General features: G+C 31.2%; 1 protein-coding gene across 1 annotated transcript in view; it reads left to right on the forward strand.

The window, feature by feature from the left end:
- The window catches only part of LOC145292070 (activin receptor type-1-like), a 91961-nt gene extending 81561 nt beyond the window's left edge, over positions 1-10400 (forward strand). The window contains exons 7-9 of the mRNA XM_080138125.1: positions 83-703; positions 4909-5039; positions 10144-10400. Of these exons, the coding sequence (XP_079994251.1) occupies positions 83-703; positions 4909-5039; positions 10144-10272 (881 nt within the window). The 3' untranslated portion in view covers positions 10273-10400. The remainder of the gene's footprint in view (positions 1-82; positions 704-4908; positions 5040-10143) is intronic.
- Positions 10401-16297: the final 5897 nt, after the last annotated feature.

Below are 16297 nucleotides of genomic sequence, written 5' to 3' on the forward strand. Positions count from 1 at the left end.
CTCTCTTTAGTTTAATCTCTCCCTCTCTCATCATATTGCTATATAAAAGTAATTGTATTGACCAATTTTCTTTCCTCAACAGGAAAAGGACGTTATGGGGAAGTTTGGAAAGGATTGTACCATGGCGAATCCATTGCTGTGAAGACATTCTCCTCAAGGGACGAAGCTAGTTGGGATCGTGAGACAGAAATTTACAACACCGTTCTTCTGCGCCACGACAATATTCTCGGTTACTTAGCCTCGGATATGACCAGTCGGAACTCATGCACTCAGCTGTGGTTGATTATGCACTTTCATGTTAACGGCTCCCTCTACGATTATTTACAGAGAGTTGAGCTTAGCCGCCAGTCTATGCTTCTACTAGCTTATTCAGCTGCGGCTGGACTCGTCCATCTCCATACAGAAATCCTTGGCAAGCAAGGAAAGCCGGCCATTGCACACCGCGACATCAAATCAAAGAACATCTTAGTTAAAAAAGACGGTTCATGTTGCATAGGAGACTTAGGTCTGGCTGTCATTCATTGTCGTGAAAATAATTATCTGAATCTTGGCAATAATCCAAAAGTTGGTACAAAGCGTTACATGGCGCCAGAGATCCTGGATGAATCCCTCAATATAAATATTTTTGAATCTTTTAAATGTGTGGATATCTATGCTTTTGGACTGGTACTTTGGGAGATCACGCGGTGTTGTGTAGTGAATGGTAAGATTTTTTTAAGATTAGCAAGAACTTTAAAGGAATCGTAAAAAAAAAAAAAAGATGCTGGTCAACACTATTTGAAAACACTATATTATTGCTTTTGTTGGAAACAAAAAAAAAAGCACTAAGTTATAGCAAGTTGAATAATACATGCGAAAATGCTGAAAAAGCACTTTTTCACAACTTTTGATGCTTAGCTACAATTCTGTCGTTCTGAAAAAACAAAACAAAATCGAAGAAAAATCTGTATGTTGTATGCACCTGTGACAGAAAGAAAATATATAATAAAAATCATGTAAATTGATGAGTTTCATTTTTAAATTAAAAAAAATCAAATTTTAAAGCTAAAGGATGAGTGACAATCTCTCAATGGCATCTTGAAAACAGGTTGAAGAAGCAAGTGAGATAACTCTAAATAATTCAAACTTGAGAAAGCCATTCTTAACATTGGGTGAAGGGGGGGCATTGGGAAAACTCAAATTCACTTAAAAATGATTTTCTTTATAAAAATAAAACTATTTGATCAATTTACGTGATTTTTGGTATATGATATTTTCCTCCTGCCACGGGTATGTACATAATATATATCTTTCTTTTTGTTATTTCATGGGGGCGGAAAATTTTGGACAAGCACTGAATTTTAACATGGCCAATATTAAGAAATCAATCAGAAGGCAAAGGTAGATAACTGTATGGTAACGTCACTAAATCTAGTATTGAGCTGATTGCGAGGAAAAAATATCTATGTATGCATTTAAAAATGTTTTTTATGTTACATGAGGAATCATTTCGAGTTAATATTTATTTTATTTTAAGCATCTAAACACTAGAAATACACAATTTAAATATATGAACATTGTTTAAAAACTAAAATGGCCGTCTTGTAGCCACTTCATAACAACCATGATGGTTAATTTTTAATCGTGTATCTCTCGTGCTTAAAATAAATATTAACTCTAACTGATACCTCGTGTAATAATATTTAACATAAAAAAAAACATTTTTTAATGCCTACACAGATCTTTTTTTTTTTTTTTTTCGCAATCAACTCAATACTAGATTTAGTGTCATTACTTTTTGCATCTATAATGTGCTACAAGAAATATAACCTTCGATCCCTAATATTTTTTACAAAATGAAAAAAATTTAAATATTTATTTGTAAAAAAACACATATTTAATGTTTTGTTTGGAAAAACATCAAGTTGAATCATACATGCTAAATGTTTTGAAAAAAAACAACAAAAAAGACATCTTGTCAGTTAGAATTTTAACACAACTTATATAAAAATAAATCGAGCAGGTAGCAAAGGGAGATAATCGGAGTGATAATATGACAAGGAAGATAACTCTCGAGCTCTAACTTTTTTTTTTTCTTTTTTACAAATGAATAAAAAAAAACATTTTGTTTTCATTTCTAATATCTATGGGAGTTATCCCTTTACATGCTGTTTTTACTTATTTTTATCAGTTATGTTAAAATTCCAACAGGACGAGATATTATTTGCTGTGTATAATTCAACGTTTTTTTTTTTTTCATGTATGTCTGTTTTTGGTGATTTCTTTCTTACAATATACCAATAATGCTACATTAATATTCATTATTGATGGGGTTTCCTTTCTAAAAGTAAAAGGTTTATTGTTTTTCTTTCATATACTGGGTGGAATGATAAAAGTGTCGCCCTAAACAAAACAACACTACAACTTTATTTTAAAACTTTTATTAAAAAAAGTCAATTCAGGTAATTTCATTACATAGAGTTAACATCCATTCAGTATAGCTGCCTTCAGCCTCAATACAGGTCTAGAACTGAGAGCATTCCTTTTCCACTAACAATGACAGAAACTCGGTTGATGATGCCGATCAGGTTGGCTTTGGTGTTGTAGGAGGTCATGTTGGTGATGTATGGCCCAACGTAATAGTCTAGCAGGTTCAGGTCGGGGAAAGAGGAGGGGCAGTGAGAGAAGGATACAAAGTTGTAGTACGCTTTCCGAAGCCAAGCCTGGATCTCTTTAGATTTCTGCTGCCACATCCAAGGTCTGCCAGCAACCACCTGTGTGCATCAGAGAATCACCACACTCTCTAGCACATTCAGGTGCACTTTGGTGTTGACTTTAAAGCCTACTTCAAAGATGTAAGGTCGCATGATGTGGCCCACTCTTGAAACCATACCAAAGACCATAACCATGGCTGGAAACTTTGTTTTCATTACATTAGACACCATGTCCCTGTTATCCTTGCTAATCCAGCGATGCATTTTGAGTACTGGCAATGGTCTTGATGTCATAACTTGGATTGGTACAGCGGCACATTTCTGACCTTGCTTGTTGAACATTGTGTCACTTTCAGACATGGTAGCAGGCTCCTGTTACTCTTGGGATTTGTACACAACTGGCCAACTAGTAGATTGTTTGTAACAAAAAAAGAAAACTAGTTTTCATCAAACTGAAATGAAATCATGTCATCTTTTCTAGGGCAACAATTTTATTGTTCTACCCTGTGATAGTTTTAATATAATTTTTTGAAATTTTACAGCACAATTATTTTTAAGATTCCTTTAAAATTAATGTTAACTATTTTACTTATCTGTTTTTTTTTTTTTTTTTTTTTTTTTTTTTATTCATTGTGCCTTTTTGGACATCTGGTGCTTTTTAAATGTAGAAAAAGAGTTTATTCAAATGAATGTAATCTAGAATGTATTTTTTTTTTTAACTGCGGCATTAACCCTAAAGCTGGTTTAACCAGCTTTCTCCAAAGAAGGAAGTTCCATGGGAGCATGAAATTCACAAGCTGTCCCCAGTCGCATATATATCTCAGTCAGGGGAGATAACGATGTTAGGTTTTTACAACTCTTGCAACTCCCTGTAGCAACATCCCCTACATACAGAACCTGGAATTCCCAAATTGGTCACCCATCTGGTATGAACCAAGCTCAATATTGCTTAACTTAGTGATCTAGCCAGAACCAGAGTATCAACATGATTATGCTGTATATATTTTAATAACAGACAAGAATGGTTTGGATTTGAATTAAAATATTTTACTTCATAGATTTACTTAATCCATGACACTATCATTGATGTCGGCCATGTTGTTTTGCCGTTGGATTCAATTACAGCAGCAAAACCCTTTTTTTATAGAGCTTATAATAATCAAAATTTGCCCAATTTTTGGAATCTATAATTTTATGTCTTTTGCTCCTTCTTTTTATCATTAAAATCTGAGGAAAATAAAATGGCAGAAGTGGATGTGCAAATAATCAGAGGAAACCTTACAGCTTACTTCAGTGCAAATCTGATCTATGTGAATTTTCAAATGCAGATTTTGTCGACATTATCCCTACCCCTAAAGACCTTTTAAAATACTTCAATGAAACTGAAAATTGGCAAATATTTAACTGATAGCTATTATATATGCTATAAATTTCATAAAAATTCAAGGTATCTGAATTTTCACAAAGAACTTTCCACATCATTTTTATTTCTTTTGCATAAAACTAACACTTAATATAGCCCATATTCATAATGATTAGTTAATTAATTTAGGAGTGAATTTTGTACATAGAGATATATAAACAAAAATATTATCTTATAGATAAGTATATATCTTTATTTCTATAGTTAGGTGTGAATATATTTTTATATATTTGTGTGTACAAGATTCCCTCCCAAACTAATTAACCAATCATTATAAATTTTGGAACATGCATGTATTGTTCACATGACAGTCCTTATATTAAGAATAAGTAGTTCTGAAAACATTTTTTTAAAGATTGTGTCGCATGGTTTTTAGGTTTGGTTTCAATCGCAGCTCAAGTATTTTTTTTTTTTTTTTTTACTTAAAAGAAGTGAACTATTTACAAAATACATAATACTCGTATGAACATTTCTCAGTTTCTTTCCTTTTTTTAATACTTCCTTTTTTTTTTTTTTTTCCTTAGGAAAAAAGGAATTAACGTTATGATTAATACCTATGATATTTCTGTTTATAATAAATAAGAAATGTGTATTAATTAAAATATAATATTTATGCATATTTTACAACCGGGCAATGCCAAGCGGCCAGATAGTATATAATTTCATCTTTTCTTTGTGTGGTTAGCTATTTACCTATTTTTGCAAAATAAACTCTTCTATGTTAGGGTAGGTAGTTAATTTATTTTTCCTGGATTCTTTTTTAATACTCTTTTATATTGCTTTTGTTTGCAGGAATCTCTGAGGAGTATAAACCGCCCTTCTGGGATGTGGTTCCAAGTGACCCCAGTTTTGAAGACATGAAAAAAGTTGTCTGCATTGACCAACAACGTCCATCGATCCCTAACCGTTGGTCCACGGATCCAGTGAGTAAAAACGGTTTTTTATATCTTGTAATGGATTGTCACTTAACACTTTTATCCGCTGCACCACGGCTTCCCGTGAATCAGAACAATTTACTCCTGTTGATTAAATAAAATGTTCGGTTTAAAATTAAGTACAGGACTGTGTTTGACAAAAATAAACCTAAAGAAGGTCAGAGGTTACATCAGCTGAAGCGTTATGAAATTTAAACGACATGTGAACAGCTTTTTCCACAATTCCTCACGTAGGATGCTCTCTATGAATCTGCCCTTTTAATTACAGTAGACTCTGATGTCTCAATGTGGCAGTCTGTTGAGCACAATACCAGGGAGCTGTTTCCCAGCTGACTATAACATGGTCATTTTCAAGTCCAATGTAAACAAGTTCTTGTTAAGCCATCATAAATAACCAGTTTCTACCCAATTTCCATCATTATCATTTATCACAATTTTCACTCATTAACTCTTATCCTCAAGTCGCCTCCAGGCCTTGATATGTGATGTTTCAAGTGGAAAAAGAAAAAATATACCTTGTTTGGGATGAAGTAAAGTTTCAAAAACTAAATAAAAGTTAAAGTGAGAATAGTAGTTAAAAAAAGAATCAGTCCTCATGTCAAAAATTGCAAAACGTAAAATTATTAGAAATAAATGTCCATTGCGGGGAAAGATATTTAAAACAAATTTGTCTCACTCTTGCAAATCCCATTAAATATTTTGAATATTGCAATTGAATCTCTTTTTACTCATTTCACGGTTAAAGTAGTTAAGCTTAAGGATGACAACACCTGAAAGTTTTGAGTTGTCAGCTATTTTAATTTACGAAGAAAAGAGAAATCTTTTTCAAAACAAAATGGCAGTCATCAAGCTTTGAATTGTAAAAGTTAAGACCAAGACAATTATAAAAGTTAAGACGAAGAATGGGGTTTCCAGCTGGATAGCCAATCTATAGAAATCTTGAATTGTAAAAGTTTGCAGACAAAGAGCAAAATTCCTTCTCATGTGAAGAACAAAATGTATGTGCAGAATTCTAAAATATCCAATATCTTTTCCGGTTTTGATTGGTTGTTAGCAGAGCGCAGCTCCATTTGATTGGTCAGTTCTTATCACCCCTATCTATAAATTAGAACCTTCCAATTTTCTGGAGTCATATACTCTTTATTATATAAAAAATAATTATTGCAACAGAAACCTATGAAAAAGAAACAGGAGAAAATAAAAAGATGAAGAAAAAATAAAAGAAGTAGAAAACATGAAGAAAAAACAAAGCTATTAGAAAAAAGTAGAAGAAAAAAGATGGAAAACAGATGAAGGAAAAAAAAAAAGAAAAGATAGAGAGAAAAAAATGATAAAAGACATTCTTCTCGTTAGTTATTGACTGACATTCAAAATACTCTTACAGATACCTTTTTCTTTTAGTAATTGACTACTGCTTATCGAGGCCTGGAAACCACTTGAGTAAAAGAGATTGTCTATTGGACAATAAATGCCATCATGAGATGATTGAAAACAATGAGTGGAATAGGGCAAAAGATTACTTAGAAGGAATTGATTAACCAAGAAATGGATCAACAAATATTTGTTTACATTAGACATGACCATGTTGTAGTCAGTTGGGAAGTAGCCTAGTGGTACTTTCTTTCATAGATGGCATGTTTATAAAAATAAACTTTGTTCATGGGAGTTCTGTTTGTTTTTTTTTTTGTTGTTTTTTTTGTACAGAGAAAGAAAGACAGAAAGAAAATTTTTTTCTGTGTTTATAGTCACGTGAGTTCTCGCTGTGGATGTTAGATCCATGTTTCATCCATTGTCATATATTGAGATAAAAACTCCTTTTTGTTGCGTTAAAATGTTTATAAGATTCACTCCTATACTAATTAACCGATCTTTATTATTTTTGGAACACAGCTGTTAGACATAAGGAATCCAAATGTGGGCTATATTTTTATGCAAACATTGTGGAAGCCCTTTGTGAAATTCAGATAGTTCTGATTTTTGTAATGTTTAAACAATAGCTATTAGACATCAATTAATAAATATTCTATAAATTTCAGTTTTTTTGTAGTATTTTAAAGGGCTTTTAGAAGACGTGCACAATATTGCATTTTAAAATTCAAATATTTCAGATTTGCATTAAATTTGATTTATGGTCATTAGATGCAAATTAATTACAATTCCTTGAATTTCCATTTATTCTTAACACTCCTTAAGCTTTAGCCTTAAATTTTAGATATTTTCTAGAATCAAAATCATATTGTGGATTTAGATAGAAATTAAAATAAGGATTCTAGACATAAGGTTTAGTATCGTTATAACTGGATTTTAATCTTTCTAAGTGAATGTAAAAGTGCACACATGAGGGTTATTCCAAAAGTCAAGTCTCCTATTTTTATTTTTTATCTTCAAAAGTTGAAGAGCTACAAAAACGAGAGTGCTATCATTAAAACGAACAACCTTTTGTACTCCAGAATTTATTCTTCTACATGGTCAATATCCTCATTGCTGTTTCGCCAGGAATTCAACACTGCATCTCTGCTTTTGACACATGTCCATGGCAGGGGTTGCTTTCTGAAGAGTCTCACACTGTCAATATCTGCAACGGAGAGATGAAACTTTCAAGTCATGAATGCATAAGTTTAGTCAGCATAAAAATGCAATTTGTAATCCCTTCTAATCCAGTCAGGTGGAATAAAAAAAAAAATAAAAAAAATAGGAGACATTACTTTTGGAACACCCTGCTTGTGTGTGTATGTATATATATATATATAAGTAATTTAAATTTTATGATGTGAAACGGTTAAATTTCAAATCTAAACTTTTTATTATATGCAAGACAAAGAATACATTTCAATAAGTATAATTCCTTAACCTATAGGTTTTCGATGTCTACCCATCTCCTCAGAGGAGAAAATATTAGCAAATATTATAAATGGTTTAATCATAATTAAAAGTTTTTAAAATCATAAGTAAGTGGTGGGTCAACAAAAACCATCCTCTCATGACGAATTCGCTTCTACGCATGCGTCATATGACGTAACCTGATTTAAAGATTAAAAAAAATGACCTAATTTCATGTACGTCGTCTTAGGTCAGTTGGTTAGAGCGCTGGGTCATTATCTAAATGTTTTGGGTTCGAATCGTGGTGTGAGATGTCTATTTTTTTATTCCAAGGCACAAGGTAACATATCTATATATCTATATATCTATATATCTATCTCTATATATATATATATATATATATATATATATATATATATATATATATAAGCGAAAATGTATGTATGTATGTATGTGTGTTCGCTTTTTCTGTATGTCAACAAAAGGCTTTTTTCAGAGAAGTGGTCGCTGGCTTCACAACCTTTTAAAACTTTTTATATCACATATAAATCGTAATATCTCACAGTTAACAACGAAGCTCGCCTGTCTATTTAATTTGCTCGATTTTGGGAAGATAAATATTCAATATTTGTCGCTCGCCGTATGTGGATTAGTCTTTTTCCTATAACATCTTTGGGGGGGGGGGAAACAAAGCGTTCAGCAGTAAATGAATACTATCCCGCAGTCAAACTTGACCTCATTAACTCATTAAAACAGGTACTTGCTAAATCAAAGTAATTAAATAAATTCAAACGGGTTTCTGTTAGCATCTCGCGGTGGGGCAATGGTTAACGTTGCACGTTTTTTTTTTTACACTTTAATTTACAATTTTGCCTCAAGGGTTCGGGTTCGATCCTCATACTTACTTTTTTTTTTACCCCCCCCCCCTTCCACACACACACCTCCAAACACCCGGACAACGCCGGGTATCCCTCGCTACTATTTATATAAAATTGAAATGTATTCTTTGTCTTGCATATAATAAAAATTCTAGATTTGAAATTTAACCATTTCACATCATAAAATTTAAATTACTAAATTATGATTTATTTGCTCTATCTAGTATATTGAGCAATTTTCATTTAGCTGGGATTATCTGTATAAAATATTACAGCCAATAATATTTTGTAAGACCGATAATCACTGGACAGTTTGCTTCTACGCATGCGTCATACGACGTCAGAACATGATTTACTTTAAATATTAAAAAACCGACACAATTTCGTCAACGTCGTCTTAGCTCAGTTGCTTAGAGTGCGGCCTCATTATCTAAAGGTTTTGAGTTCGAATCGTGGTGTGAGATGTCTTCTTTTTTTTTTTTCCGATTTTTTAAATTTTAATATTGAAACGGTTATTTAAGCCATTTTTCACGTTTTTTTTTTTTTTTCTTTTGGTTTTTATTTTTCAGATTTTTTAACAAAGTTTTAACATTCATTTTTCTGTTTCGCATTTTCTTTTTTTGTTTTCCAATTTTTATATTTAACATCGTTCGTTTGCCTTACGTTAGTTTTTTTGTGTGTTTTTTTTTAGTATTTACTTCGCTTATTTTTATGTTTTGATTAACAACCCCCACTCCCGCCCGAGTACACACACCTCGAAACACCCGGCCAACGCCGGGTACCCCCAACTAGTATATATATATATATAGGAAAGTATTTCTTCGAAACTCTGCGGATTAAGGACTATCCATTTATTTTGTGCTTCCTTTTTAAAATTAAATATGTTTTTTAACTCTTTTTCAACGTGTTTTTTAACATTTTATTAACTACTTGTTCTTATATATATATATATATATATATATATATATATATATATATATATATATATATATATATATATATATATACACACACAGTTGCTGTCCGCATAAATAACTCAAGATTCAAGCAGTACGACCCAAGACTAAAGTGTAAGATTTTCTTCTTCTATGGGCTCTTTTAATAGATGATGTAATCCCTTTATGATATCATCAAGCATTACTGGTTGTCTTCAGCCTGTCTTTATCCTTTTTGACATGATATAGGATTTGCCTGGAGTCTTTTACCTTTGTTTAATAGCTAACGTCATCCTATTTTGATTTCATCCACTCTGCATAGAAGCAAGCATTCAAGTAAGATTCCATATAGCTTAAAAAAAAAAAGATTCCAATTCTGATATCTTGATATGTTCAACATGTTTTGTGTGATGGTAAGATAACAAGCAATTACAAATTTTGTTTTCTTCTCCATTCCAGATTTTGAACCAGATGAGCAAACTGATGAAAGAGTGTTGGCGGCAGGAAAGTAAAGCACGTCTCCCCATACTGCGTGTCAAGAAAGATCTGCAACGCATGAGAAAGGAGACAAACTCTGATGACGACTAAATTACCAACGGGAGCATGGTTAAACACATGTCATAATCATTGATAGAGCTCTTGACTCTCATTATCATCAATTTACATATATATATATATATATATATATATATATATATATATAATATACACACACAATATTATTATAACTGCTCTACTTTTTATAGTATTGAGCACCTGAATCAATACCAAATTTTTCATAAACAAATTTGGTAGAATGCATCGCTTTTATCTATATCTATATATTTACACACATGTATATATACATAGGTACACACACACATATATATAAGAACACATGCATATATGTGTGTATATATATATATATATATATATGTACATGTATTTATAAACATATGTATGTACATATATATACACACACACACATGTGCGTGTATAGTTTCATATGTATATTGAACTACTGTCATTTTAATTACAACTGCGACCAAATAGTGAGAATGCTTTAGGGCATTTTATTTGGCAGGGTTCAGTGTTATGTTTTTTTTTTTTTTTTTTTTTTTAAGATAATTTTTCAATAAGAGATCATTAACCAAAAAAAAAAAAAAAAAAGATTTTTTCCTGTGATCCATGGATTGTTATTTCATCACAAGAAAATTTTTATTTTGTTTTGTCCAATTTCTTAAATTAAGAATTTTTTCATAATTTGTTTTTTTATACTGATAGCCCACCGAAATTTATTGAGATATCTTCCATCAGTGTTCAAAACTTATTTTTACCATTCTCTCTCTCTCTCTCTCTCTCGTATATATATATATATATATATATATATATATATATAATATATATATATATATACTAGCATGCAGCGTCTGTGTTGCCCGGTTGTTAAATATGCTTAAATATTATGTTTTAATTCATGCAGATTTTATATTTATTATTAAAGAGCCAATTTTCTATTATTATATTGTACCTAATATATAGTAGTGATTTCAAAAGTAAAATAAATGACTTAGCTGCCATTAGCTAGAATCCAAACCAAAACATATAGCTCTCCAGCCTTATCTGTTAATGTATAACCTAAGTCCATATGAGTAAGAAAACGGCAAAAAGTAATGTTTAACTTATAACTTTTAAATACCACATGCGCAGAAAAAAACGGGTGTTGTTTACCTATGCCAGGCCAAGGTCAATGTTTTTTTTTTTTTTTTTTTTCCAATTTTGATCCCATAGCAGTTATTTTATCTGCTAAAATCCAAATTAAAATTGTTCTACAGGTCCAAATACCCTATATATTATATCCAATTTCAACTCTGTAGATAAAATATTCAGTAGAGACTTTTCACAACCACAAAATTATATATATATTGTTTTGGAATAAAAAAAGAATGAGGCTCCAATTGTCTGATTCCGACCCCCCACCCCCAAGTTCCAATTTTTCTGATTCTGATTAATTGTTCCAACACTAATATATATATATATATTAATCGGAACTTTGGGGGGAATTGGGAAATTGGAACCTCATTTTTTCGATTCCAAAACAATTGTTTTATTTTTTTTTCCTGGAAATTATAAAGAAAAAAACAGATATATTTATTTATCAGAAGAATAGTTATTTTTAGCATAAAAGTAAGGAATACAGAACCAGCATATCTGGGTCCAATTCAATTATTTTATTGGTAAATTATCGTAAACAAAGTAAACAATCAAGAGTTGACTTTTCTTGCCTTAGGAAACCCTTTGAAATGTTCACACTTATTTTAGCACCTAGGTGATAAAAGTCAATACATTACCCCCCCCCCCCCCCGAGTTCACAGTTAAATTAAAAGGGTTAAGCTGCTCCTGACAAGTTTTATTTTTAATTTTTCTGTCTCTGAACTGGTCTCTGTTATCTGGAGTGGTCATCTTTGAAATAATCCTATGTCTTATTGCATTTATTTTTTTATTTATTTTATTTTATTTTATTTTTTTGCCATAGGTGAAAATCACACATAAAAATCTCATAATGAGTTAATCAAAACTGGGAATAAAATACATAAAATATAGACATGTAGAAATTTATCAAATTATAAAAAAAGAAATTATATGTACATTTAAAATCACTCCCTCAATGAGATTCTACTTTTTAGGCGATTATGTGTGAACACACTGAAAAAGAAAACAAATAATTATTGTAGAATTTAGAGTGGGTTGAGTTGCACATATAAATTTAGCATAAAATGACCTCCTTTTTTAGGCCATTCTAATTTTTAGGGCAGTTAACAAAATTTTTTTACCACTAATCTTAAGTGACTAGTCATAAAACCATTCATAATCTCTTTATTTTTCACATTTTGGATTAGTACTATGAAAAAGGGTTTATTTTTTATGACTATTCGAAATAGCATATTTTGTATTAAATTTTGATCAGGAACATTAACATGACTAAAATTTAAAAATTAAATTGACTACATTCTTAAAATGCTGTCTGGTCTGAAAGAGCGATCATTAACTTTATATGCAAAACGAACTTTATATACAAAACCGACTTTTTGTTTTCTCTCTTTATTTTTTCAGGCCGTTTACATAAAGAATGACATTTTTATTTTCTGGTGGCTTAACGCAGGCTACAGAATTCTAATGAGAACTTTATTTCTTTCATAACAAAATGTTATGATTGCAAATTGGCAAAAAAAGAAAATAAATTGTGATAATTTGTTCAAAGTTTTCATCTAAAAAGAAAAAAATTCACTATAATTACCTTAAAAAAAAAAAAAATAAAATAGAATCTTATTTCGGGGGGTGGGCTAATAGTAACTGAAGATCTTAATGTACACATTTGCTGCTGCTATTATTATTATTAGTAGTAGTAATAGTAGTAGTATTAGTATTATTATTAGTATTAGTAGTAGTATTTCTGCATTGTTTTTCTTTTTACAGTAAAACAAATGAATCTAATAACCGATCAAATTTAATAATTAAAAAAAAATAAAAAATATGAACACTTTTTGACAGAGAGAAGTCACAGAATACCCCCCCCCCCCGAAATTCCCATGTTAAGAATGGATTTTTAGGTAATTATTTTAATAGGGGGAGAAGGATTTTGTAAATTATTCTCTTTTTACACGGCCCTCTAATTGTGCATACAAATCGTCGATTATTTTCAATTATGAAAAAAATCAAATAACATTAAGAATGAATCTTCTTTTAAAAGAAATATAAATCTTTGTGTCTTGTTACTTTCAATCCATTACAAGGAAAACATTTGAGAAAAATATTTAGAGAGATTTACTTATGTAATATATGCCCCCACCCCCCACCATCCCCAGTGTACATTTTACATTTTGCAAAAATAAATATGGACATTACACAGGGTTTTACAGTAATTAAACACAATTTTTCTTCAAGCAATAAATCTCTAATTGAATAGTGAGAAGGTTTAAAAGAATCAGAATTGGTACTCGGATCGGAATCAGGAATTTAGAACAGAATCAGTAATTGTATTGGAATCAGGAAAAATTCTGGAATCGTCCCATCACTAATATATCCATCCATCCATGTGCTAGAATGTTTTCACCTTAAATTCTATGTAATTATGCAGTAGACAATCTACATAAATAGAATTCAGCGTAATATTGAAATGAAACGGATCATCTTATAAGAAACCATAAAAATGAATAAATAATTAACGCTCGTTTTTCAAAGAAATATACAAATTAGCTGTAGTCGCACACATATCCATGACTGAGTATATTAGAAAATTTGTTTCAATAATTTTTAAATAGAAAAAGTAGACTTTTAATATCAATGTCAGAGTGAGAAAAAAAAGCTTAACTTTCTAGGAGTATGCATACACATATACATTATGTAGTCACATTTGTGACGATATAATCTACAAAAGCTTTATTCATTCCATTTATTTCAATATACTATAAACTTTCTTTTTATATGCAAAAGCCAATAGAAAACACACGTTTTCACATCAAATATAGAATCACCAATGAATAGAAAAAAAAATTGATTTCTCATGATTTACTAGATTGAGAGGGCAGAACTCAAATATACTTTTATAAAATTCTTAAATCAAGCCCACTAAAAGTGTCACTCTGGATTGGAACAAACGTAAAAATTCCCCAAGTCTAGGATGACCTCTCCTTTCACTGATTGAGGACAGAATAGATCAAGTACAACATCAGACAGATACTACACATTGATAGGAAACTGTTATGCTATTTTAATTATCTGATATATAAAATTAGACTTTTAAAGTTGGGCCTAAATAACATTTAAGTTGATAAGTTAGACAGTAATTCTGACTAGCCAATTTTTATTTGTTATTGTTGTACCATGTTATTTGCTAGAGACTAACATCTTTTATTAAAGGTCCTGGATATGACCTTAAACTATATCCAGTGGTGAGGCCCCAGCTTGTGGGCTTTGGGGGGTGTGGAGCCACCCTTTAATTGCCATTGCTCCCAGGTCTACTCTGACCCGGAGTGGTAGTACCTGTTAGGGTCCCAACTATGGGTTAAATAGAAACTGACTTGCAAAAAAACAAATATATTCTATTAAAAAAAAAATCTTCAAAATCACCAGATTTGGCATTAAATAACCTGAAAAGGGTTGATATGCCGTAAAACAAAAACAACCAAACAACCTTTTATTAAAAACAACATACGTTATTAAAAAAAACTAATCCAGTTGGGCAGTATGATTAATGTGTAGATGTTCTTAATTATCTTCAAAGAAAACACAGAAAAGAGGAAATGACTCTTAGTAAAAGAATAGTAATTGTTCACCCTAGTTGGTTGTGTTCTTTACTTTCTTTTAACAAAGTCATATTTATAAAAAAACATTTTGAGAATAATAAATCCTGGAGAACGCTGAGGTGTACAGCTAATATACACAGTCATGACAGAAAAGAATAGACACTGATAGAAACAACTAATTTCAATAAACATAATTTATAAAACAAAATCTAAAATGGTTACAAATTTAACAATACTTGGTTGACATCCCCTTTGCTGTTTTTAATACTAGGACCTTTCTAGGCATGACATTGATCAGTTGACGAATGTAATATTGAGGAATTTCTTGTCATGGCTGATGCAATAACGCTAAAAGTTAGGGCTTAGAAGATGGCTTCCTTTTCTTTTTGCGAAGGTTCCGGTCTAATATACCCCAAAGGTTTTTAATTGGGTTCATAACATGGGACTTACTTAGCCATGGAAGTTTAATAATCCCATTTTTGGCTCAACCAATGTTGTGCCACCCTAGCAGAGTGACAAGGAGCTCTGTCTTCCAAAAATAGTGAGGTAACTTGGTTTATTTTACCACTTGGGAATATTGATAGGAGTTCATGTAATATTGAAACATCTTTAGCAGAATTGATGTTTGTATAACCATTTACCGTAGTTACTGCCAAAGGAAGGGGAGTTATTTATCATTTTTTTTTTTTTTTTTTGTGTCAGCCACATCGCTTAACCAATCATCACCAAACTTGATCAAAATATTGATCACAGAACTGATTTTAGTTAGGGATAATTAAGTCAAGGTCATGATCAGGGAAAAGGTCACACTTTTGACAATGACTTTTTATCAATGGCGACTCATTACTTATTCTATATTGTAGCTAATGAAGTCCTGCATGATCTTCACAAGTTTGGTTGGTGAATCTCCATGTAAAATCTAGCTCCTTAAAAAAAGGGTACTCCGGATTGGGACTAACATAAAATTTTCTCCCTCTTGAAGGTTTTGTAGTTCACTGATTTATAAAAAAAAATAAATAAATGAAGTGTAATATTAGAACAGCTTCTAGCTAAAAAGCCCCAAATCCTGTAGAACAATTTTCAATTTTATGATTGTGTCAAGGTCAGTTGATTTTATGTACTGAAAATCCAGCTCCCCAAAAAGTGACACTCCAGATTGGGGCGAAAATAAAATCTATCCCAGTCTAAAAGGATTTGCCCTTCATCTACTGAAGACAAAAAAAAAAAAAAAATGAAGTGTAGTATCAGAACAGCTCTTAGCCAAAAGGCTGCAAGTCTTGAAAAACAACTTGTGACTCGTTCTTGATGATTTTAACCTGATGAGATCT

Source organism: Euprymna scolopes, chromosome 13, assembly GCF_053919585.1.
Source record: "Euprymna scolopes isolate OS-2025 chromosome 13, ASM5391958v1, whole genome shotgun sequence".
Classification (NCBI taxonomy): Eukaryota; Metazoa; Mollusca; class Cephalopoda; order Sepiida; family Sepiolidae; genus Euprymna; species Euprymna scolopes.